This window comes from Bombus pascuorum, chromosome 1 (genome assembly GCF_905332965.1).
Source record: "Bombus pascuorum chromosome 1, iyBomPasc1.1, whole genome shotgun sequence".
NCBI lineage: Eukaryota > Metazoa > Arthropoda > Insecta > Hymenoptera > Apidae > Bombus > Bombus pascuorum.
The window spans coordinates 3,592,234-3,616,477 of NC_083488.1; the positions used below are offsets into that span (position 1 = coordinate 3,592,234).

Here is a 24,244-nt window from a genome sequence, read left to right on the forward strand (position 1 = left end):
CACTATTGTTTTCTGTACAGTTTGGTACTTCAGTCGTATGCAGTAGATTACATATATCTGGGGTTAGCCTTTAAAAATATGTAAAAACGAATTATATGTATAAATATTAAGATATTACCGTTCATAAAAAGAATTATTATACAAAACATAAAGAGCTGCTTATGTTTCTTAGCTTTTAAATGCTTTACCAATCCTTCAAAAACCGTAACTGTATTCGTGAATGCTTAATTGATTAATGGTGATTCCATAGTAAATGAATATTTGCATGCTGCAGTTATGTGCTTCCATTGTGAAAACATAATTGTTTTATGGTGATAATATGTCAAAATCAAACATAAGGAAGATAACGGTTGACCCTACGAAATGTAATACAGACTCTCGTCGACCAAGTGTGTTTGAGAGGTTGGGGACCAAACCAGCAGTTACTGCCGGCCAAAATTCGTCGGATTATTGTAGAAACTGGGCACTAAACGGCAGCTGTTCGTATGGAAAGAATTGCAAGCAAGTATAATTTTGAAGTTGACTTACTTTTGCATAGAAAATTAAATATGCATTTGTCTTTTATAGTAATAAACAGTGTAATTGTTAAAGCTATTATTTAAATAATACAGTAAGAATTATCACTCTCATTTTATTTAAGATGATCACCATTTTCTTTTCTTGATATTGCAATTAGATATGCAAATACTCACACATTAATAAGTCCGTCCAAGCGTGCCAAAAAGGATAATGCTATTGCAAGTACAGCAGGAGTAAGTGCATAATCTGTATTATCATACTTTTAGTATAGAAAGTTTGCTTAGAAAAATTACAAGCATATTATCTTATTTGAAGATGGATATTTACATATATGTTTATACTATGTAGCTTATTGAGGATCCATTTAAAAGGCTTACTTCTAAGATCATAAAAAAGCCATCTCATAGCCCTGATTTAAATTTGGAAGAGTGGAATCAAACAGATTTGGAATACGAGGACGAAAAAGTGTTAGAAAGACGTAGACAGTTGTTACAGCGTGAACTAGAACTACAAATGAAGAAAGATAAAGAGGTTCATGGAAAAGATAAAGTGAGACAGAAAAAAAAGGCTATGACTTCTTCCTCTAGTTCTCATACTTCAAGTACATCTAGCAGTAGTAGTAGTTCTAGCAGTGAAGATTCATCTTCTAGTTCAACATCTGATTCACGTAAAAAAGTTAAAAAGATTAAATCTAAACGGCATCATAGTGGATCTACTGACTATGATGAAGATAAGGAAAGAAGAAGGAAGTAAGTCGTAATATATATGTTACCATGCTTTTTCGTTTTTGAAATAAAACACTATATTAAGATAATGTTTTTTTTATAAATCAATAGCTAATTTTCTTATAAATGTATTATTTATAGTATAAGCGTTACAAGATGACAAGTTAATAATTAATATATTTGAATTAAATATAGAACCTTTTAATATTTATTATAATTTAATAACCTTGACAGATTAAAATTGAAAAGGCTTGGAACAAAAAATGAAAAACCGTCAGTGAAGAAAAAACGTAAGTTTGAAAGTAGTTCCACAAAAAAGGAGATTAGTGCTAGAACTGCGAAGAAATACAGTTCATCTACAACATCAAAGAAACATTCTTCCACACCTCGTACAAGGTCACCAGCAATACAAGCTTCTACAACAGTAACATCAACGACAACTGCAGTATTAGGTTCCTCTGTATCTGTGCCTCATCATGGAACATCTAGTAAAGTTAGAGAGAGAAATAGAAGTGAATCCCCCAAAGCAGTAAAAGCTAGAGATATGGATAAAGAAGATAGACATTACAAGAAAGTGAGAGATGTAGATGAATTATCTAAAGATAATACTAAGAATAAACCTTTTGATAAAGTCAAAGAACAGGACAAAGAAAAAAGTCGTGCAATAGACGAAAAAATAAAAACAAACGAAAGATTAAAGGCGAAATGTAAGGATAAAGATATACGTTCTAGAACACCACCGACATCCGAAAGATCGAAACACCAACATTCAAAAGAAACGATTTCAACGAAAACTCGCCGTAGTCGTACACCTGAAAAGTCATCAAGATCCAAGAGAGAACTCACACCGCCAAAAGCTCAAGATAGACAGCTTTCTACAAACAGATCTCGAGATGCGGAAAAAAAAGATCGCGAATCACATAAAAGTGATAAAACTAAAGACAGGGAGGACATAAGAAAAAATGAACAAAATAATAAAACTAGACAAGTATCGAATCAAGAAGAAAGCCATAGAAGGATTGGCAAAGAATTTGATGATAAAACTTATCTAGGAGAAAAGACCCGCCAAAAGAGCAGAGAACGGCGTGATAAAGAGCATACGAGGGATGAACGTGGGCATTCGAGGCTTGCTCGAGATCAACGAGATGCTCGTGATAAAGACAAAGAAGATCTGCAAGAACGTTGTCGTGAACGACCACGGGAAAGAGATCGTGATCGAGATAGAGATCGAGAACGTGATCGTGAGCGAGAGAGAGACAGAGACCGAGATCGCGACCGTGATAGAGATCGGGATCGTGATAGGGATCGCGATCGCGATCGGGATCGAGACCGTGACAGAGAAAAAGAACCAATAAAAGCAAGAGATAGAGATGTACCACCTTTAGTTACAACGTCGTTAAGTTTAACAACGGATAAAAGTTCACGTTATAGTCGGGATAAAGAACGAATAGTGGTGAAGGATAATACCTTTGAGAAAAATGGAACTCGAGAACGTAGAAGCGATAGAGAAAGAGAACGATCCGAAACGAAAGCTCTTTCTGATAGGGATAGAACATCTCAGCGTATTGATAGTAGATACGATAGAAATACTGTAGATAAAGATACACCAGCTCGTAAAGCTGGTGTAAATTCACCTAGGGATCGTGTTGATCGTTTTCCGCGAGAAAGATCTTTGGATAGAACATCGTTGCTCGATAAAGGTGTGCACAATGCTCCACCATTGCCACAAGCTCCTTCTTTACCAGCCGTTCAGTCTTCTATAGCATCTTCATCGTCTTCATCCGCACCGCCTACGTTGTCAAATTCACGAGATAATTTAATCGACAGAATAGATATCGGGCACTATGATCGCGAAAGACACAGACGATTTAGTACAAGATATGATCGAAATCATACATCTGAACACGATCAATCACGCGTTACACCAACCAAAGTTGATCGTTTAATCGAAAGACGCGAGACTAGTCCACGACGAACAATTGAAATAGACAGAAACTATAATAGAAACTACGGGCGTTTATCAGAACATTGGGACGAGCAGGACGAAGCGTCTTCGCATTTAGATTATCGTGATCACCATGTTCATGAAGATGATAGAAGAAAAACTGTTGACGGAAGAAGATATGATAGTCCGTTTGATGAAAGACGCGGAATTCGTGAAGAAAGATCCCGGGAATCTAGATATGTCGTTCAAACTACTGATAGAACTTCATTTGATGATCATCGACATCATCATCATCATCACAGGCATCCACTTTATCCTGGAGAAAAGTTAAGGAGTAACACCTCCATACGGTATGTTGATAGCTGTAGTTATTAATCCTTATGACTAGTAACGAAAGTATTTAAATTTGTATGTTTATACTAGGGACGAAAATGTTCCTAACGATGATTGGGATAGTCATCATCGTGATGTAGAACATGGCAGAGAACGAGCTTATGGACCTGTTGATTGGGAAGAAAGAGAATGGCGAGTAAGAGGATTATGGGACAGCAGAGATAGTCTTCCTCGGTCAGAAGTGCATGATGATGATTGGAATTCTCGATATGATAATTCTGTGTCAGATTGGAAATCAAGTGATTCTCGAAAATGGGATAATCAATCAGTGCATATTCGAGGCCATTATAGAAACGATCGATCTAAGGAATTAGAAATAGCAGAATCCACATCACATAAGTATGCCACGAGATGGAACTCTTGTTTATTTAATTATTTTTATAACAAGTTAATTTGTTTCCTTTTTAGTAAAAGACGAACTTATAACAGTTCTGAAACTAGAGACGAATGTACAGTTCATAGTTCTAAACAAGCATCTTTATATGGTAGTATGAAAGAAGAACCTATTAATAAAAAGTTAATGGAGCTTGCAGAAGGTAAATTATCTACAACTCGAGAGAAATCTACAGATACTTTCCAAAAGAAGGCTGTATCAAAAGAAAAATCCGAAACGAAGGAAACTGTTACCTCTGAATCAAAACGTACTTGCATTGATGAGTCTTTGCAGACACTTCATACTGAAAGCGATCTCAGTGACATTAGCGATGATCCAGATGACATATTAAATATGGAAGATATCACAGTATGTTCCATTTATTTCTGTATAACTAAGCTAGATCATTATTACTTTGTAAGCTTACATTATTATTTAATATTAATATCTACAGGATATAGATGCAAATAAAACACGAGTAACTAAGAAAACTCCTGATACTATACAACGAGATGGTCAGTTAACAACTCAAGAAGCAGATCTCTCATCTCCAAAAGAAACTATAGAGGAAACAGTCTTTAACACAAAAGGGAAAGATAATACTGATGCAATGTCCTTTAGGTAATATTTATAATTTTTAAAGTTCATTTACTATTACTATATGTAATATACAATAATCGCTGGGTTAATAACTAAAATTGTTCACAGAAATATGGAAGACGAAAATATGGAAACTATGGACTTTGAAGAAATTTCTGATGGTGAATTAGAGGAGGACATTAAAACGAGTGGTAAAGGTTTAGGCGATGCTTTAGGAGTTGACTGGGAAAGTCTTGTTAAAGAAACACAACCTCGCAAATCTACATCATGCAATCAGAATTCAGAAAATCGCTGGCAGTGCAAAGCAATTCTGCATAGAGTTGGCGTCTCTGCGAAATACGCAGGCGAAGATGTAATGAAGAAACTGGCAAAAAAATATGGAAAAGACGGTTTGTTATCCGATTCATTTTTATTTAGTGACAGTTACTTTAATCGTATTTATTTAACTAAATGATTATTTTCAGATCATTCAGAATTGTTTTTCCATAATGTTGCATTTATGCATACAGCACTTGCACGAAATCGTTTGCTACGTGACTTAAACAATGATATGCTACCTACAGTGGATGATTTTCTGTACAGGTAAATATTTTATTTTTTTAGTAGGATGACACAGCTTTAACAGAATAACAATGCATAATATTATTATGTTATAGGAATAATAATGTAAATATCGATGAGGATGTGGATTATGATTTAGAAGTTTTAAGACCTTGTACAGCTTTATATGAAGAAGCAAAATGTTTATTACAACAGGCAGTATGAAAGAACAAAATTGCACTTTGCTATTATACCATATACGATAGAGCATAGGGTACAAGTGCATCACTTTATTACCTGCTAGTCTGATACAGCTATTTAGCTATTTCTTGCTGTCAATTTAGCCATCTGGGGTGCAATGTAAAAAGAGATTAAATTGATACGTTTTTCTTAATATCTAGTTCTTTAATTTTCCATAACTAAATGTCTTTTTATATATTATTCAATCTTTATGTCTTCTTTAACGAAATTATAGTTACTAAAATTGAACATTATTTTTAAAAAATATGACAGTTTTCTAAACGATACAATTTCATTTTAAAAAAATTACACGTTTTCTTTATTGTTCTGTAAGTTGTTTTATTATACGGTTATAAGTAAATTTTATGTTCTATTCGTCGATAATACCTTTTATACAGCAATTGGTTGTTTAAAATAGTTTTTATCATATTCAAATGTAACAGCCGAAATAATATCGTTTTGTAGTATAGTGATTGCCTTTTTTAATATACGTTGATTTTCATCAACCTAAAAAAGATATTCGATGTAAAGATAAAACATATCAAGACAACATCAATAAATGAACAATACAAGCATAACAACGAAATTTAGACATACTTCCTCAATATTTGGTTGTTGTTTAAATCGTTTTATTTTTTCAAGATTTGTGCAATATAGTTCATATAAAATAAGACCTGAAATATTAAATCAAGATACATATATATTTAATATTTTATATATAGCATTAATATTAACAGAAAGATAGCAAAATTCTAAACCTTGTTTCAAATGAATTTACCTCTTTTTCTGCAATCACCACAATTTAAAGCATCCAATACGGAAAGTAAATCGTTGCAGAATTTCGCTTTTAGATTCAGCTCTGTATTACTTAAATCTAACATAATGTTTGAAAAAATATCATATAATATACAAAGTAATATATTTTTAACAAAATATATTTGTATATTATCCGCACCTTCCCATTTGGCGCCATCACTCCTGCCATAATACGAAACAATTCGAAACTTCATATCTACAATACAGTAATTGCTCCAAGGAGTCAAAAGCGAAAGCTCCTTCTGCAGAAACTTATAGATCTCACGTGGTGTTTTGTATAGAACTTCCTTTATGATTCCCGCTATACCTGAACGAATCGAACATATCTAGTAAAAAGGAAAAAATGAAGTATTTACCTAGAATTGAGAGAAAGTTACCGAGATCGAAAACGTTTTAGTTATTAATTAAAGTTAGTAATTAATAGTTAATAATAAAATTAAATCAATGCGCTTAAATGAAAAAATTACAAATACAAAACTTGTTATTAAACGTTAACGTTATTTAATTCTAAACTGGAAATTAGAAAAATTCGTAAAGACGAAAACATTAAAAAATTATCTAGGAAGCCTAGAACAAATTATTAATCATACAACAAGTGAAATAAATAAATATGGTTATTAACCATATCTATGGGATATTTTTGAAATTATTAAATTTTAAATAATTTATATAAATACCTGCCGATGATTTAGGGTTATGGCACATTTATCACAAATCCAAGGAGTAGTCATATTAAGAGGATCTAGGGGTAATAACTCTCCGGAACATTTGTCAGATGCGCATAACAGTGCACCTAGCCTAGATTTAAATTCCTAATATGTACCGTTTAAAATCATACATTTTTATATTTTAATCTTTAATGCATATGTTTATACATTTAAAAGCAACATTAGATGTAAACTTGCCGTAGGATCACTGCATCTTTTGCACATGCAGGAGAAGTGTTTAGTTATACTTAAAAATTTCCGCCGTAATGTTGTATCCCAAAATAAACTCGTATAAGTGCTAGTGATCTCCTCTCCAGCAGCAATCGAAAGGGCAGCGCTAACATACATCCGAAATTCTCCATCGAAATGATGTCTTGTATTCGGTACGCAGCAGTGATTTTGGAACGAGGCAATAGAATAAAGTCCTCGTAAACTCGTAGAATGCTCCTTGTCGTGAACCATAATCGTTTCAAACGAATTCGTATTAAGTATTCTGCACACATGCTTCATCAATTCTATATCTTCCTCGCTTGGAGAATTGATCACATTCTTTTTCAATTGTTCGATCTTTTCACAGAAATTATTTTTATAATAACAGGAGATAAAAATAAAAAATATTATAAATATTTTATGTAATTTTGATCACTAAGCAAATATTAATACCAATAATAATTATCATGTTAGTAACATTAATATTTTTGGAAACTGTTTTATTAAGATTCAAAATACGATACGCAATTTTTCATACTTTATTTTCTTAATATTCTTCATTAAATCTGATAATATTCATTATTATAGAAATATAAGCGTATAATGAAGTTTAGTAGTCCTTAAATTTAGTCATAAGCTCATTACTTATTCTTTAAGCACTGAAACAGACATATTTATACATCCCACCTACGCAATAAAATTTCTTAAAAAAAAATATCTTTCTCATCATTGGAGAAATCTTCAAAAAGCTAATAATATAACGAAGTCGTACCTCGGGATAACAAGTCAGATTTTTATCAGACTGAAGCGTTGCCAAGCATTTACGCTGTTGTTCCGTTAGAAAGAGAGCACGGATGGGTACCACAGCCAGTAATAAGTTTGGGGACCAATCGGTACCGCAAGTCGGTACCAATGATTTAAGATATTCACATTCATAATTCACATGCTTTGGCGAATTTTCACATTGAGTCGAGCAAACTGGCAAGCCACAACCTCTATCGCACGGAAATAATGCGCATTCGTTCTTGTAACATGATACGCACATTTCAAAATATTTGCCTGTGTATTTAGGTCCGACTAATAGAGGCGAATCAATGAATATTAATTCATTTTGTTTGATGTCTCGGGTAGCGAACACGCCACGACCACCCAATAGCGAAGAACGAATAGTCCACGGTTTTGGTCCTTTCAGGAAGATCTTATTTTCCTTCAAATGAGATAATAACACCTCCTCTACTTTCTCTGGTTCTACAATATCCTGAAGACTCATGTTAAATAATGATACTCTAGAGTGACTCGCTTGAAAGATTCTGACGACTGATCCCAAAGGGTGGTGGTACTGTAACCAGTACTTCATATACTTCACATATACTTCATATATACTTCAGAGTATATATACGTTTAAGAATACGTTCATTATGTAATGCATTCATACAGGCTGGGCAAAAAGTCGCGGAAGGATTGGAAATATATATCCACAATATTTTTCAATTTAATTTTTTCTTATTTATCATCTCAGAACTTTTGAAGTACACCTAGGATATGCATTACGATAGGTTAGAACGTTATTCAATGAGTCGAAATTATAATTTTAATTTCCAGAAATTCGAGATTCGACTAAACTCCTCGTTCGCCAGACAGCTTCTAATTTTTTCCTACGTCTAAAAGAAAAAATTACTGCAGAACATACTCGCTTATGCATATGAAAGATCGGCGTTTCACATGGTGGTTGTATTGTTATTATGCAAGCATGTGGTGCTATCGTATTTCTCGCCAGTGTATCCAGTTTCGGTCCAAAATAGAGTTGGAATTTTGTAAGTAACGCTCGTATTTCGATATCCATTACTTCGTACGTATCATGTTTAATCGTCAGAAATCAGAAAGGAGGAAATAAAAGTCACGATGTAAAGTAATAATATTTTTGCTTGCCATATATTTCATATAAATATGAGTATAATGAAATAGAAAGAAAATTAATCTTTCTTTAATGAACTGAGATTTTTCGATCGATCATTAGATAAATTAGTTATTACATGTTTCAAAATTGAATAAAAGTTATTATTGATGAATCAAATTTTCACGCAAGCGTATCCGATAGGTATTATCGTTTGTATAGTCCTAAGCGTTGCTAAGACTACCAAGTGGTCAACTACCTGCTACAAATACTAGTTAAAGTATAAAGCATATCTATATCGCATTTGGATAGTTATATCATTGAGAAAAGTGTAAACCGATGGAAGTGGCGCATCATTAGCGATTCACGTTTCTTTGGTCCTTTTGATAAATTAATTAAAGCATTCAGATACAAGAAATTAATTGATTTTATCATCTATATTAAAATAATTGTATAAATATAATTTCATAAATCTAAATCTTTTACGGGTTTTCGTATCATATAAAAAGTTTGGAATGATCTATAACAAACATCTATGTGAAAGTTACGCTATTTTTATTCAGAATGCGTTATAGAAGGGTGCTTACTGAAAGGTTTACGAAAGAGAAGATTCTTATTCTGACAACATTTTTTCTCTTAACGATTGGCTTTTCACGAGGTATAAATTGCAGTGGTGATCCCTGCATGTACGGAATTTGTTTAGAAGACGCGAACAGGTACATAAATAATTCAAAATAAAATAAATACTTCTCACTCTTTATATTTAATTAAAAAAAAAAGCAAAAAGAAAAAGATTATAAATAAAAGGCGACTCTGTATAAGTTTTTAAAATTAATATATTAGTCATTCGTCCCGTGCATATAATACAGCACTTATTCTTGCTACTGTATCGACGGTTACACTGGAATCAATTGCGAGATCAATTGGAATGATTGTTGGTCGAATCCTTGCCTCAACGGAGGGACATGCAACGATGCTGTTGCAGCTTATAATTGCACCTGTACTGAAGGGTTTGTAGGTAATTCATGATTCCTTCGTTTACTTTTCATGGCATGTTTCGAAAACGACGCGTTGACATGTTAGCACAGAGGGTGAGATTAAATGATGTTCGTGCTTCGATTTCCTTACGGAGTTGCAAAATTGAAATCAATTTTTTATGTTCGTACGATCACACGGTTAATCAAATACTTTACTATTGTACATTATATTACGGTGTGCATTTTTAGGTATAAATTGTGAACAAAGATATAGCGAATGTTCGAATCAACCATGCTTGAATAACGGGACTTGCCTCGATTACGATGGTATCACCTGTCAATGTCCTGATGGATATTCAGGTATAGAAGCGTAAAAATTGGTACGCCAAAAGTTGTTCCATTCGATCTTATAATTTGTTTCTTTTTAAGGAGACTATTGCGAAATCGATGCTTCGGTTTGTAACGATACGATATGTAAAAATGGAGGTGAATGCGTGGAAGGACCTGGATTCTCTTTTTTTTGTCGCTGCTCGGAAGGTGTAATATTTTATCGAATAATCTAGGCAATTTACATTTTAATTCGAGTATTTAAATATACCGAAGATTAATTCTTTTTATTACGAAGGTTGGACAGGTCGATTGTGCGACGAAGATATCGATGAATGCATCACATCACCGTGTAAGAACGGTGGTCTTTGCATTAACATTCCTGCTTCGTACACTTGTGCTTGTTTATTTGGTAAGTTGTAATTGTTTATTATCAGTAATGACGTAGAAACTAAATTTATAATTCATAAAGAGTTAACTTTGTCGTATTGTTAAATTTTAATATTAAACGTCCTTCGGAAGGATATACTGGTAAAGATTGCGATAAAGCCATCGTACCGTGCGAAGAGAATCCTTGCGAAAATGATGCAGTATGCTTATTCGAAGACGAGCGACCAGTTTGTTACTGTGTACCAGATTATCATGGTGCGTTATGCGAACTAAAATACGACGATTGTGAGTCGAAATTTGCAAATTGTGAGAACGGAGGCACTTGTATCGACGGTATCAATAGCTTCACTTGTGCTTGCCCAACGTTCTACAGTGGACCATTTTGCAATGTCTACGATCATCCATCAACTTTCTCCACTATCGAAGAAACATTCGAGACTGATAACGATCAAAAGAGTATTACTCTTACTTCTTTTACACCAAAATCATCGACACTGCCAGAAATCGAGACATCATCGTCGATTACTGCTTCCACAACAGCACAGTCTTCGACTTCTCTTAAAAGCACTAGTCTCTACACAATATGGTACCCTTTTATAGAAACAACGTCTTCGACTGATAAGAGTTTCAACATTTTTAGTAGCAGTAGCAGTACCACCATTAGTAGCAACATTGGTGGAAGCACCACAGAAAGTACTCCGTTTGTTACCGATGTCTCGGCTATGTATTCTGTTACAAGTAAAGAGATATCTCAAACTGAAACAGTCTCGTTAGAACCTCGAACATTTCCCAGTGTTTCAAGTGAAGTCTATTCGGTAACGTCGCCGATAAAAGTTGAGACGGAATATTTGACACAGAAATCGATTCACAATGAAACGACTACGACTGAAATTATTTATCAAGAGAACGGTGACAGGATGTTCACGTCCACCAGCGACACGACTCCTGAAACTAGTAGCAGAACGAAATATATTCCAAGTACAGGGTAACAATAATCTATAAATCACGAGTAATTGTATAAAAATAATAGTATGCTAAAATGAACGATCTATTTTATTTTATGTCAATTAGGCATTATCCAGATGCAACTGCATCTGTTGGAAGAACGACAGAGGAATCTACGACAACAGAAAGTGAAAGAAATAACGGTTCATTTCCTACCGTTGCATCCTCCTCCAATTTTACAGAGTTTTGGCAAAATAAAAGCTCTGACTCGAGTACGCCAATAATAGAAGTGCCAAGAACTATACCTCAGACATTTACAGATACGTGGACCTCTACAAAATTAACAAAATCTTCGAGTACAGAAATGGAAAGTTCTACGTCCGCTTTCGTTAATAATATCTCTTCATCTGTAACAACTAGTAGCTCTGTAAAACCGATATACGATGAGAATACTACCGATAGCGACCATGAACAATTTTCAACGAAAACTGAATCACCAACAACTTCAAAAAGTACCATAATTCCTGAATGCCTTGGAATTTTGTGTTCAAGTTCCACAATATCACCTACGCGCAATGATAGCGATGCAAGTATTACATTTTTTTCTTTCTTACTTAGAAATAAATTTTTTGTTACGATGTTTACAATAGAGACATTATCCTTTTCTAGTGTAACTGTTCACGCCGTGAAGATTGTAAACCTGGACCAAGTATAATACGGGCGGCGTTTAATGGAAAATCTTACGCGAGACAACACGTTGATGTAGAAATTTCAAACGACAATAACGCAACGTTAAAAATTTTTGTCAGGCTTCGAACACGTTATAAGGATGGTATTATATTACATGTTTATTTCGATGATGAAAAATATGCGTTGGTATATTTGGAATATGGTTCTTTAAAGTTTCAATTTTCCTGCGGACTTGAAACTATGTTATTGGGTGAAATAGATTCGCCTATCGATAACGGGTATGAAGCGGATATTGATACGAGGTAAAATAATACAAAGATGATAATATATTGCTTATCATATCCATGCATTGTATTCGCTTACTTCATATATGCAGGTTTCAATATTTCATGAAAAATGAAACTAACAAATGTTCGGCTCGTTTGCTAGTAAATGGAACAACGGCAGTTAGTGGAGAACAAACTTTACCATTACGTGGAAGTCTTCCACGACATGCCAATTTACATTTAGGTGGTATACCATTGGTATTTTCTCACTATTTCGCTCACGTCTCTATGGGATTTACTGGCTGTATGAACTCGTTGAAAGTTCGTCTTTCTTACACATGTATATGTATATTTGAAAGCATTCGGAAAATTAAAAAGCATGTTTTATTAATATAGATAAACGATATACCACGTCATTTCATCCGTGATTCCACAGAAACGTTTCAAATTGAAGATTGCACATCGTTTCTGTGCTTATCAAATCCATGTCAAAATTTCGGTGCGTGCGAAGAAATAAATGGTGCAATACGTTGTAGATGCATAGCTGGGTAAGCTAATTTGCAATTTATTCAACAAAATTTGGTTTTAAAAATATCGTCAAATAGGATATTATTTAATTGAATAGATATACAGGCCCATTTTGTGAACGTTCAACGTGCGATGAAAATCCTTGTGCCTTGGGTGCAACTTGTATTAGTTCACCGGGTACGGGTTTCGTTTGCGTTTGCCCACTTGGTACTCACGGGCTCTTATGCGAAGAAGGTAATATTGTTATAAATATATATCTCGAAAATAAAATATAATTATTTTTTATCCTACACTTCTAGATACTGCTATAATGCGACCATCATTTTCTGTACTTGTACCTGGATTCTCATCATACATTGCTTACGGCATTTCAAATTCTATAAAAGATGCAATGGAATTGAAATTGAAGGTCATACCGCGTACTTACGAACAGATATCTTTGATAGCTTATTTAGGACAAAGTGGATCACGCCAAGATCTATCAGATCATCTTTCCATAACATATGTTCGTGGTTATATTATGTTAACCTGGGATTTAGGAGCAGGTAATACATCTTAATATTTTAGATATTTACAGATTTTTTAGCTCTGTTGAATTTCGTGAAAATATTCTCTAGGTGTTCGCAGAATATTTACAAACGTTCCCTTGAGTGCTGCAACAATGGCAGCAACAGCAAGTAAAAGTCATATAGCATATACGATTAGAATTGGAAGAAAGGGTCGAGATGCTTGGCTTGCAGTGGATGGTATAGGCAATATAACTGGGCGAGTGGTTGGAACCATGACACGACTCGATGTATCACCAATACTTTATATCGGTTCGCTTTTCATAATTTGATAATTTTATTCGAAAAGTTTATATAAATACATAACCTGCATACAACATTATTTGTAAAAATTATTTTTGTTCAGGTGGACACAAATCAAAAAATTTTGAATCTTTACCTCACGATTTGCCCCTTCATACTGGATTTTCTGGTTGTATATTTGACATTGAATTACGTACAGAAACCGCTATTTATTCAATAACCAATTCAAGTCCTGCAACAGGTCGTGGTGTTGGTGAATGTCATAGAAATGAATGCATTCGTCATTTATGCAAAAATGGTGCAGTATGTTTAAATCATGGAGCTACATATAGGTAAATTAACTTATAGCTAGAAATAATCTAATAATAATTTAATATCTACATAAAATATCAATTAATTATTTCAGTTGTATTTGTACAAAAGAATGGATGGGATCTGACTGTTCCATACCAGTAGAGGCATTATCTTCTGTTGACCCATCGTCTTGTCATACTTCAAACTAGTAAAAATACTGTTACTGTTTCATTTCATTCCAATACACCACATGTACAAGTTTTGTACAAAATTTATTTAATTAATTTTTATAAATTAATCAACATTCTTATTATCTATTTTTGGTTGACATGACACAGAATAAGAGTTCAAATGCACAAATAAGATAGCTGCAGCTAAACGAGCTTGTAAGTCATATTTATTTTGATCATGGAACCATTCTACAGAACCCCAATGAGAAATCTACAATAAAAAGTAAAGTAGCATTCAGCAGAGAAACATATGTTGGCTGTAAACTTTTTAGTATACAAATTGTTATACACACTTGATAATTTTCCTCCAAGCGTGATTGCCTTACTGCTTCCTCTATACTAATTACTCTTTCTGCTGCAGCTAGGGTAAGAATTACAGATTTGATTGCATCCACTCCATACATAAAACCTACAAATATAATAGTTTCGTAACATTGATTGCATATTTGTATATATTAATAAGAAAATCATTTACCATAAACTGCACTATAATTGTAGGACATTAAGTGTCTTGTCAATACTGTTTTAGTTTCTGAAGATACAGTAGGAGCTTCTATACTTTGAGTTTTAACCAAATTCACCCCATATTTGTCACAAAACCATTGTACTAGTGGGTCCCAATTTTCAGTTTGTATTTTGTATAATTCTTCATTTTCCTATAATTATTCTCTGTTTAATAAATGTCTTACATCATATTACATAACAACATTACGCAATATAACATATTTACATATGAGTGAAATAGCACTGTATCCATTTCCAAACAATTCACAATGTAATTTGCCATATCTTGCTTTGTATGATTATTAGGATTATCTATTACAGTATTACACAGAGCTGTCTGTAAAATTGAATGTATAAATATATTAGATCTTGTTTATTAAATTATGTGCTATACTTATACTTATAATTTTGAAGATAAACTTACTAGATGCATACTACTTCTATCAATAATGTTTTTCTGCATATCCCATTCTGTTGCTATAGCTAAAGCTAAAGGTTTGCTTTCCACTTGTAATATCTTTCCTTGCGGTGTTTTGAGCTTCCTTTGATCAAGTGTAATTTCAAATTTTCCATCACACAATAATATATTTGTTTTTCGATAAAATCTTCTAAGGGTGGCTAAAATATTTTATAAAAGCTCATTATCTACTTTCATTCATAAAATTATTCTCCCTTTCATGTTTAGGAGTTTATGATACCGATATGTTAAAATAGGTTAAAAAATGCAGAAGACTTTATAATTTAGAAAGATGTATCTTTACCTATATTTCTTACTATATTGAAGGTCATAGCCAATTTTTTATGTCTAAAATAATACATTTTTACTAAATATTAACAATCCGTCTGTCATAAATATTATTTCATCCTTTTAACATATAAGTAAATATGTTTGATTTGACAAACAATTCGTAACTCGTAACACAACACGCAACTATAGTGCAATTCTGCTATTTGATATCGTTAGTTATCGATATTTTATAATCGAATCTAATCTGAATCATTCTATTATTAATCGGTCTTTAAATCATATAAATATATGTGCATTCAAAGACATTTTTAATAATTTTTTAATATTAATTACAATGATAGAAATAAACTACTACAGAAATGTACTTAAGAAAGTAAATTATTTTACACTAATTTTGTTTAATTATCTATGCATATATTTTTTAGCGTATATTTATACATATAAATGTTTCATAAAATTTCAAACAATAAAAATTTTAATAAAATATAATTCGTAATATTTTTCCATTAAATATTTCCTTCTATGAAATTATAAAATATAGTTGTCACTGCCATCGAAAAAGCTTGTGTATAGATTGCGTGGGTGGATCTGTTAGATCCTATGCGTGTTCAAAAGGTGCAGATGAACGTTATAGTAATAAAGTCAGGAAAAGTATATAAAAATAGTTGTAGCGATAAGAGCTTGTACAGGTCAGATATTATTTATACCTTTTTACCTTTATCATATTATATGTGCAAGAACGGTTAAAGTTAACCACAAAATGAAATGTTATCAACTGGTTCTCGTCGTTTTGAACGTATGCTTAGTGCACACATTTAATTTAGAACCAAGAATACCTGTTATCAAAAAAGGATTAAATGGATCTTATTTCGGTTACTCTGTAGCCGAACATCAAGAAACTTCCGACGATGGAACAATATCAAAAAGCTGGTATATGCTACTTATAATATTTTGGTGTAATTAAAATTATCAAGAGAATGTATACATATATATGTATAATATAGATAACAATACATATATGTATTATGTACAAAATATTGTATTGTTAATATTTTATTAATTTATACTTTTATCTTACATCACTGATATAATATATGATGGTAAGATAAGGCTTAGATAAACAAGAAGCATGCATTAAGAAAGCTTTAAGGATAATATCTGTTACAGGATGTTAATTGGAGCTCCTTTAGATCAAAATAGGCAACCAGAAACTAATAGATCCGGTGCATTGTGGCAATGTCCTTTAACGACATATAAAACGGATTGCACTCAAGTGATTACAGATGGACGATTAAGTATGTTTTTAATTTAAAAAGGTTCTTCAGAAATACTGATATAAACATCTTATTTATTGGTTATAAAATTTAATTCTGCATTGTATTAAAACATTCAATTTTCATAAGCATATTGTATTTACTATGCTAATGTTACATTAATAAAAGTATGTTAAAACTTGTTATATTTGAAACAAGTCAAAATTTAACTAAATAACGTATTGTTATCTAAGCTAATTTATATTTTATCAGTAAAATTATACACATATTTTTTATTTCTATGCTATAGTATTGTCTAAGTGTCATCTTATGTTTATATATGATTTTGGTGTAGTCATTGTGCATGTCATTTTTTTATGTTATTATTTCATAAAGTCATTAAGTTAATGTGCTTTATTTTATGTTATACATATAATAAGATTATTTTTTTGTTAAATTATGTGTTGGTTAACGAGCAGCAGAAGGGAGTCTGTATGACACAAGTAAGTTATTGAATGGTGTTATTTGAATGAGCAGACATTTAATTTATTATTATGAATTATTTTATTGTGATTTTGTATATATATATATATTTATATTGATATGCTCATTTTTATGTCAGCATGGCATTTTAAGTTATGATATAAAAATTATTTTATTGCATTATTTGTATTTTGTGATTCAAAGAATATTTTCTACCAAATGCACTATTAACATTTTCTGATATTTGCAACTATATTCTTACTAACTACACATTTGCATTTTAGAAGTACACAATTTATAGATAACACAAAGGAATAAAATCATGTATGTTCTCATGTGTTTTACGAATAATATATTTAATTATTGTTGCTTCTTAATAATCTTTCTGATATCTATTCTTTATTTGCTATAGCATGAAATTTCATAGATAATCGTTTATATTGTTCAGCTTTTATTTTTATTTTATTTTCTTTCCAAATTAGGCAGAATATTTCTATTTTATAATACATGCAAATATTTACCCGTCTTCCTTTCTTTTACTTCTTTCACAGTGACACAAAGTTATTATATAATATAAAACAAGAAAAGATTACTAGGTAGTTTGAAGACATAAATGACAATAACTTTGCTGTATGAAGTTTCTGACAGGAAACATTTATGTTGTAAAATGAATACCATGTATATTATACAATTATTTATTATCATTACCAATCGTTTAATAAATTGTTTTCTGCATTTTAGATCTTGAATCTGATGATCTAATACCACCTGGTAATGATGAAATTAAAGATAATCAATGGTTAGGAGTAACAGTGCGCAGTCAAGGCTCTGGTGGCAAAGTAATGGTATGAATTTCATCATATTTTATCTATTAATATTATTAAATTGAATATAATTTAGTACAATAAATTTCTAGGTTTGTGCTCATAGACATATTGTAAAAACAGCAGATTCTCAATGGGGTCAAGGGCAATGTTATATATTGACACAAGATTTGAAATATCAAGATTTAAAAAAACCTTGCTCTGGGAAACCTACCAACAAGTAAATTCATTTAATAATTTTTACAATTAATGTTTTTGAAGGAATCAATCAAAAGTTATGATTCTATTTCAGAGCACATGAACAGTTCGGATATTGCCAAGCAGGAACCAGTGGTGTACTTACTTCGGAAAATCGTGTCGTTATTGGTACTCCTGGCCCACATACTTGGAGAGGGACTTTATATCTCTTTACCGTTTCAGATGAATTTTTAACTAGGGATAATACAGTTTATAATGCTCCAATGCAAGATTCTTCTCCTGTTAACAAATATAGTTATTTAGGTAAATATTTCATATGAAGATAATATATTTCTTATATATATATGGTAGTATGGTATTTGATGATAATAAAGTTAGTTTATTAAGTTATTGTAAAAGTAAGAAAAACAGAACAAATCAATTTACAGGAATGTCTGTTACTGTGGGTGATTTCTTTGGTACTGGATTAGCTTATGCTGCTGGAGCCCCGCGTTCAAATGGTACAGGTCAAGTTGTTCTACTTACGCGACATGATTTTAAGCCAGATATGGATGTTGCTCTTATTTTGGATGGTGAACAATTTGCTTCAAGTTTTGGATACGAAATTACTTCTGCAGATGTTAATGGAGACAAGTATAATTCTTTATATATTGTTTCTAAGCACATAATAAGCATATATCTTTTTTAATTGTATAATTACACTTTTACACATTTTTGCTTTTAGAGTTGACGATCTTATTGTAGCTGCACCTTTTTACTTCAATAAGGCAGAAGGGGGCGCAGTATACGTATATACTGAATTACAAAAAACTTACAAAAAACGTGAAAAGAGTAAACCTATTAAACTTGTTGGACGTGAAGAATCAAGGTTTTATTTCCTTTTAACTTCGCATATATAAGATGTCCCAGTACATTTTATAGCTCAAAATAGATAAGGAAAGAATGTCGTATAAACATATGTCATTGTATGCATTGTTAAAGAGTTATAACAAAAGAAAAACAGCATACGAAATGAGCGGTAACGAACGTGCATTACTATGGCACAAAGTATTAGTATTTACTTTTGGTAACATATGTTTATATGGCACTTTTGTTTTACTTTGATGTATAAAATATACCGACTACGTATGATTGGATAAGATTGGAACACTCTATAGAATTGAAAATACAACGATAATAATAATAAGTATAATTTAATTATAGATTTGGATTTGCTCTGACAAATCTGAAAGATTTAAATAAAGATGGATATGACGACATTGCTATTGGAGCCCCATATGAAAAAAAAGGAACAGTATACATATATCTTGGTTCAAAGAATGGAATAATCACAGTACCATCACAGGTATTTACATTATTATCTACAATATTATGGAAATAAACTAATTTTCTATATTTATGTAATATACTTTTTTATATTGCGGAGATTTGTTAACTTTAGGTTATACATGCAGAAGATATGCCAGAACCATTGCAAACATTTGGTTATTCACTGAGTGGTGGAATTGATATGGATCAAAATGGATATTTCGATTTATTAGTAGGAGCTTATGAAAACGACGCTGTAGCACTTCTTCGTTCAAAGAAAATCATTGATATTACGACTTCTATTCATTATTTAAAAAAAGATGGTACATTTCAAGAAAAAATTGAGCCTATAGATCCTAATAAAGTTGGGTGTCCAGAAGATCCAGATTCAAACCATACCTGGTAAGTATAATTTAATAAAATTTAGAAGTAAGATTATTTCCATATAAAATTGTGATTAACTTGTTACAGTTTCTCATTTGAAGCTTGTTGTGAGACAAAATCTTTAGTAAAAGAAGAAGATATGCAAAATTTAAAATTAAATTATTATATTGAAGCTGAGACTTATACTGGAGTTAAAAAATTTTCTAGAGTTTGGTTTGGAACTGGGTATTCTCATTTACATTACGTAAATCGTACTGTTCATTTAGATACAACAAAATTGAAGCATTGTCAAAAAGAAATAGTTTATTTGAAGGTATATTTTCTATATTAGAAATAATATTTTTACCAGAGACTCAATGTTTTCATTATAAATATATTTATTAATAATTTTTAGGAAAATACACGTGATATTCAATCACCTATTAAATTCCGCTTAAATTACTCATTAATACAAGAAGAACCAATTATGCCAGCTGAAGGAGAACCTTTACCTGATATAAAGAATTACCCTATATTAAACCAACAAGAAGCTGCTCGTGTATTTGAAGCCACCTTTCAAAAAGATTGTGGTAATAATGATATTTGTGAAAGTGATCTGCAAGTAAAGGCTCGATTAAATCTATCAGGTATATTTCTGAATAAATAAAATTATTGAAATATTAAATTAAAAAACATTTATGGAAATTATTAATGTGCTCAATTATTAGCTTCTTCGGTGAAACCAAATTTCTACGAACTTCTCCTTGGTGAAAGAGACGAAGTTGTGGTTGATGTGAACGTGTCTAATATTGGGGAATCTGCATATGAAGCACAATTATTTATTGTTCATTCTCAAAGTTTAAATTATATCGCTAGTAAAAGCAATGATTCTGCAATCTGTAATTTATATAATGCGACTATAGTAGGTTGTTCTATTGGAAATCCTTTTAAAAAAGACAAACTAGTAAATATACAAGTAAGATTTGATCCAAAAGAACTAGAAGATAATAAGTCACAATTGGAATTTGTAATATTTGCAAATTCCACTTCAAAAGAAATAAAAGAAAAGGAACCTATAAGATTACAAGCTACAGTATTGAAACAAGCAGAATTATCAATTAAAGGGTAACATTTATTTACAATTATATATCAAGAAAGGATGATAATGTAATGCAAAATGAAATCACACATTACTTATAAACAAATGATTAAAATTATAGGAGCGCGAAAATTCAGTGGGCCTTTTATGGTGGTCCAGTTATAGGTGAATCTGCCATAAAACATTTAAATGAAGTAGGACCGAAAGTTTCGCATGTGTACGAAGTGTTCAACGAGGGTCCATGGAGAGTAAGTAGTTTAGAAGTTCACATTTCATGGCCCTATGAGGTTGCGAATGACAAAGCCCATGGTAAATGGCTTTTGTATTTAGAAGAGCTACCAACTGTACAAGGTAAAATTTCTTTCTATACTAATTTAACGTGTTTTTATATCTTATTTAATATTGAAATATATACAGTATATTTATTTACTCTACAACTTTGTAGCTTTAGGTGATGGTGAATGTATATTACCATCAGGGCAAGTAGTTAATCCACTAAAATTGCAAGACAGTATAAGCTACGATGATATTGATGTATTCCAATCTGTAATATCTACTCCTGCTCCCTTGCCACACAATCATACTAACCACATGAGAACTAGACGAGATACAGAAAAAGTTGTTAATACACGAACGATCATTGATAAAGATGGTCACAGACGTCAAGTAGTTTCGATGGTGAGTAATCTGTCAATTTAAAAAATACTATTATCTTGGAGATATAATAAACACTTACGAACTAACATTAAATATTATAGAATTGTAAGGCTGGGACTGCAAAATGCTTTGATATTACATGCTTTATATACAATTTGCAACGAAAACAGGAGGCAATTATTACTGTTAAAGCAAGGTAATGTTTAATATTTTTTACTTATACAAACATATTTTTTAAATGAATTCTTTATTTGCTAAATTAACTTTTTCATATGTTTAGATTGTGGAATTCTACTCTTGTAGAAGATTATCCAAAAGTAGATGAAGTAAAAATTGGTTCTAATGCAAAAATTGTTATACCACCAAATGTTGTAATACAACAAGAAAATTTAAAAGATGATTATGCAATTGTAAGTATAATTGTAATTATACTTTAATGTCATGTATTCGGCATTTTTAACTTCATAATTATATTTTAATATCTAGGCTGAAATAATTGTATATCCAAATCTTCTTGATCACCAAGATGGTGAACCAGTACCAATATGGATAATCATAATAGCTGTTGCAGCAGGTTTGTTATTATTTGTCTTAATTACTTTGGTTCTTCGAAAACTCGGGTTCTTTAAAAGACGGCGGCCAGATCCTACTCTGTCAGGAAACCTCGAAAAACATAGAGAAGATAATCCAGAAAGTGAGGCATTATTTAAGCGCTAAACATTTATAACAGAAACATCACAGATTATTGATTGATATATACTATCTTATATACTTACATTTAAAGTACTTACAATGAAAATTACAGCAAAAATTAATTCTTTAAATAACAAGGAGAAGAAGAAGTAGATTAATGCAAAACATTTGGTATCCATATTGTGATATATTGACTTATTTATCCATATAATTTTTTTAGAAAAGCACAAAAATTTATAATGTTTTATATGTACTTACTATCTATTTAATAACTACATCAGTAGTTATATTTTTCAATAATATTTGGGCTATTGACTTTTTATAAATCTTTTTTTAACTATATACTTTTACCAAAAATCTTTATGAAATTATTCAAAATATTAAAATCGTAAGAACATTAAAAAGTATAAAGGTTACTTTGCGACAATAATGTTATTTAATTTGCACATTTATACAAACGCACAACTGAAGTATACAAGAAAAAAATATGTAAGAAAACTATACAATTTAATTCTAAATTTTATACAATTTTACATTCATATAATGAAACGATATCTGTTACAACTAAATAGAAACATGGTATAAAATTACTTTCAATTTTAGATATGAAAGATGCATTTATTTAATATTAAATATTTCTGTAAGCTATACAGAAGTTATTTGATACATTTTATAATAAGACTGACTTTATATAAAATGCACTTTTTGTTTTGCAAAATTTGTACAATTTCTTTTTTATTAAAAAATTGACAATTGCAAACTAAAAAAGTCATAATAAATGCAAACTTGCCATTAATTTTGTAACATAAGATTATTAGAACAAAAATCCTTAACTCTAGAGTTCAATGCTAATGAAAAAATCACACTAACATTGTCTTTACACTGTGACTTAAAATATATGAGTAATATATTTAATTATATTACATTTACATAAGAAAGATTAAATTGTTTAATCTTATTTATAATATAAAAATTTTTAAAGGTTTTAATTTGTACCCATAATGGGAACTTATTTCTTTGGAAGTAGTGTACAAAATTATTAGGTACATCATTACATTTTTATATTAATTGTCAGTAATATACATATGCATATGTACTATCGAAGATAAAGAATGTTTAATGTAACGTGCCTTTAAAATATTGTATACATCTTATTGATTGTTATATTATATGTATACTACTTGTTACATATTAAGGTATACGAATAATTTAAATGTATACCAGGTACTTAGAACCTATTGTTCTATCAATTGGTCAATAGTTTAATTAATATAAACATTATGCAATTATATCTTTATATTACAACACATTCCCCAAAGTATTTATACGTTTTCCTGTATTAAGTAATAAATGCAATGAGCTCTGGCAGTATTATGTCAGAACTAATACCTTGCTCTAAATTCATATGTTAACACTAAAATGTCTAATATTTAGTATTAATTATATTGCCAATGACAGCTAATCCTGCCATGTTATACATTAATATTTACAAAAACAAGAAATAGATTGAAGAAATGTGTTCAATGATCTTTTAACAGGTAATCATTCATATCAATCTAAAAAAAATTTGTATTACAAATTCATTGTATTTATAATTATATTTTAAATTTCACTTTATTATAAATTATAACTTGGAGATATATATATATATATATATATATATATATATATATATATATATATGCGCGTGTGTGTA

The 24,244-nt window shown here is 31.0% G+C and overlaps 5 protein-coding genes across 7 annotated transcripts; 3 read left to right on the forward strand and 2 right to left on the reverse strand.

Annotated features, from left to right (window-relative positions):
- Position 1: 1 nt before the first annotated feature.
- On the forward strand, positions 2-5,489 carry LOC132905767 (zinc finger CCCH domain-containing protein 13-like). The gene is made up of 10 exons (XM_060957404.1): positions 2-501; positions 677-752; positions 868-1,268; positions 1,479-3,539; positions 3,613-3,921; positions 3,991-4,324; positions 4,410-4,576; positions 4,664-4,944; positions 5,020-5,137; positions 5,212-5,489. Exons 1-10 carry the CDS (start codon positions 320-322, stop codon positions 5,318-5,320), a joined length of 4,038 nt encoding a protein of 1,345 aa, XP_060813387.1. The 5' UTR covers positions 2-319; the 3' UTR covers positions 5,321-5,489.
- A 207-nt stretch (positions 5,490-5,696) lies between these two features.
- LOC132905023 (SET domain-containing protein SmydA-8-like) lies at positions 5,697-8,659 on the reverse strand. 2 transcript variants are annotated; one of them, XM_060955972.1, is made up of 7 exons: positions 7,841-8,659; positions 7,057-7,425; positions 6,829-6,963; positions 6,291-6,477; positions 6,114-6,209; positions 5,933-6,009; positions 5,697-5,842 (listed from the first exon to the last, which is right to left on the reverse strand). In XM_060955972.1, exons 1-7 carry the CDS (start codon positions 8,423-8,425, stop codon positions 5,726-5,728), a joined length of 1,566 nt encoding a protein of 521 aa, XP_060811955.1. In that variant the 5' UTR covers positions 8,426-8,659; the 3' UTR covers positions 5,697-5,725. The 2 variants fall into 2 exon arrangements, with proteins under 2 accessions (XP_060811955.1, XP_060812033.1); XM_060956050.1 differs by lacking the exon at positions 6,114-6,209.
- Positions 8,660-9,478: 819 nt separating this feature from the next.
- Positions 9,479-15,114, forward strand: LOC132904502 (protein eyes shut). Its single transcript, XM_060955097.1, has 15 exons — positions 9,479-9,678; positions 9,832-9,980; positions 10,189-10,299; positions 10,369-10,476; positions 10,565-10,678; positions 10,789-11,641; positions 11,728-12,187; positions 12,271-12,593; positions 12,668-12,878; positions 12,954-13,105; positions 13,183-13,319; positions 13,385-13,630; positions 13,703-13,903; positions 13,998-14,226; positions 14,301-15,114. Exons 1-15 carry the CDS (start codon positions 9,527-9,529, stop codon positions 14,395-14,397), a joined length of 3,543 nt encoding a protein of 1,180 aa, XP_060811080.1. The 5' UTR covers positions 9,479-9,526; the 3' UTR covers positions 14,398-15,114.
- On the reverse strand, positions 14,442-15,853 carry LOC132905399 (ATP synthase mitochondrial F1 complex assembly factor 2). The gene is made up of 6 exons (XM_060956732.1): positions 15,684-15,853; positions 15,347-15,540; positions 15,149-15,259; positions 14,894-15,074; positions 14,712-14,827; positions 14,442-14,629 (listed from the first exon to the last, which is right to left on the reverse strand). Exons 1-6 carry the CDS (start codon positions 15,739-15,741, stop codon positions 14,483-14,485), a joined length of 807 nt encoding a protein of 268 aa, XP_060812715.1. The 5' UTR covers positions 15,742-15,853; the 3' UTR covers positions 14,442-14,482.
- A 241-nt stretch (positions 15,854-16,094) lies between these two features.
- LOC132904564 (integrin alpha-PS1) lies at positions 16,095-23,857 on the forward strand. Of its 2 annotated transcripts, XM_060955221.1 has the most exons (18): positions 16,095-16,600; positions 16,838-16,965; positions 17,403-17,426; positions 18,148-18,251; positions 18,323-18,450; positions 18,523-18,731; positions 18,857-19,061; positions 19,153-19,296; positions 19,632-19,773; positions 19,870-20,138; positions 20,208-20,433; positions 20,515-20,746; positions 20,828-21,224; positions 21,320-21,549; positions 21,644-21,876; positions 21,957-22,051; positions 22,136-22,265; positions 22,342-23,857. In XM_060955221.1, the coding sequence occupies exons 1-18, from the start codon at positions 16,431-16,433 to the stop codon at positions 22,570-22,572; spliced, it is 3,297 nt and encodes a 1,098-aa protein (XP_060811204.1). In that variant the 5' UTR covers positions 16,095-16,430; the 3' UTR covers positions 22,573-23,857. The 2 variants fall into 2 exon arrangements, with proteins under 2 accessions (XP_060811204.1, XP_060811282.1); XM_060955299.1 differs by lacking the exon at positions 17,403-17,426.
- Positions 23,858-24,244: the final 387 nt, after the last annotated feature.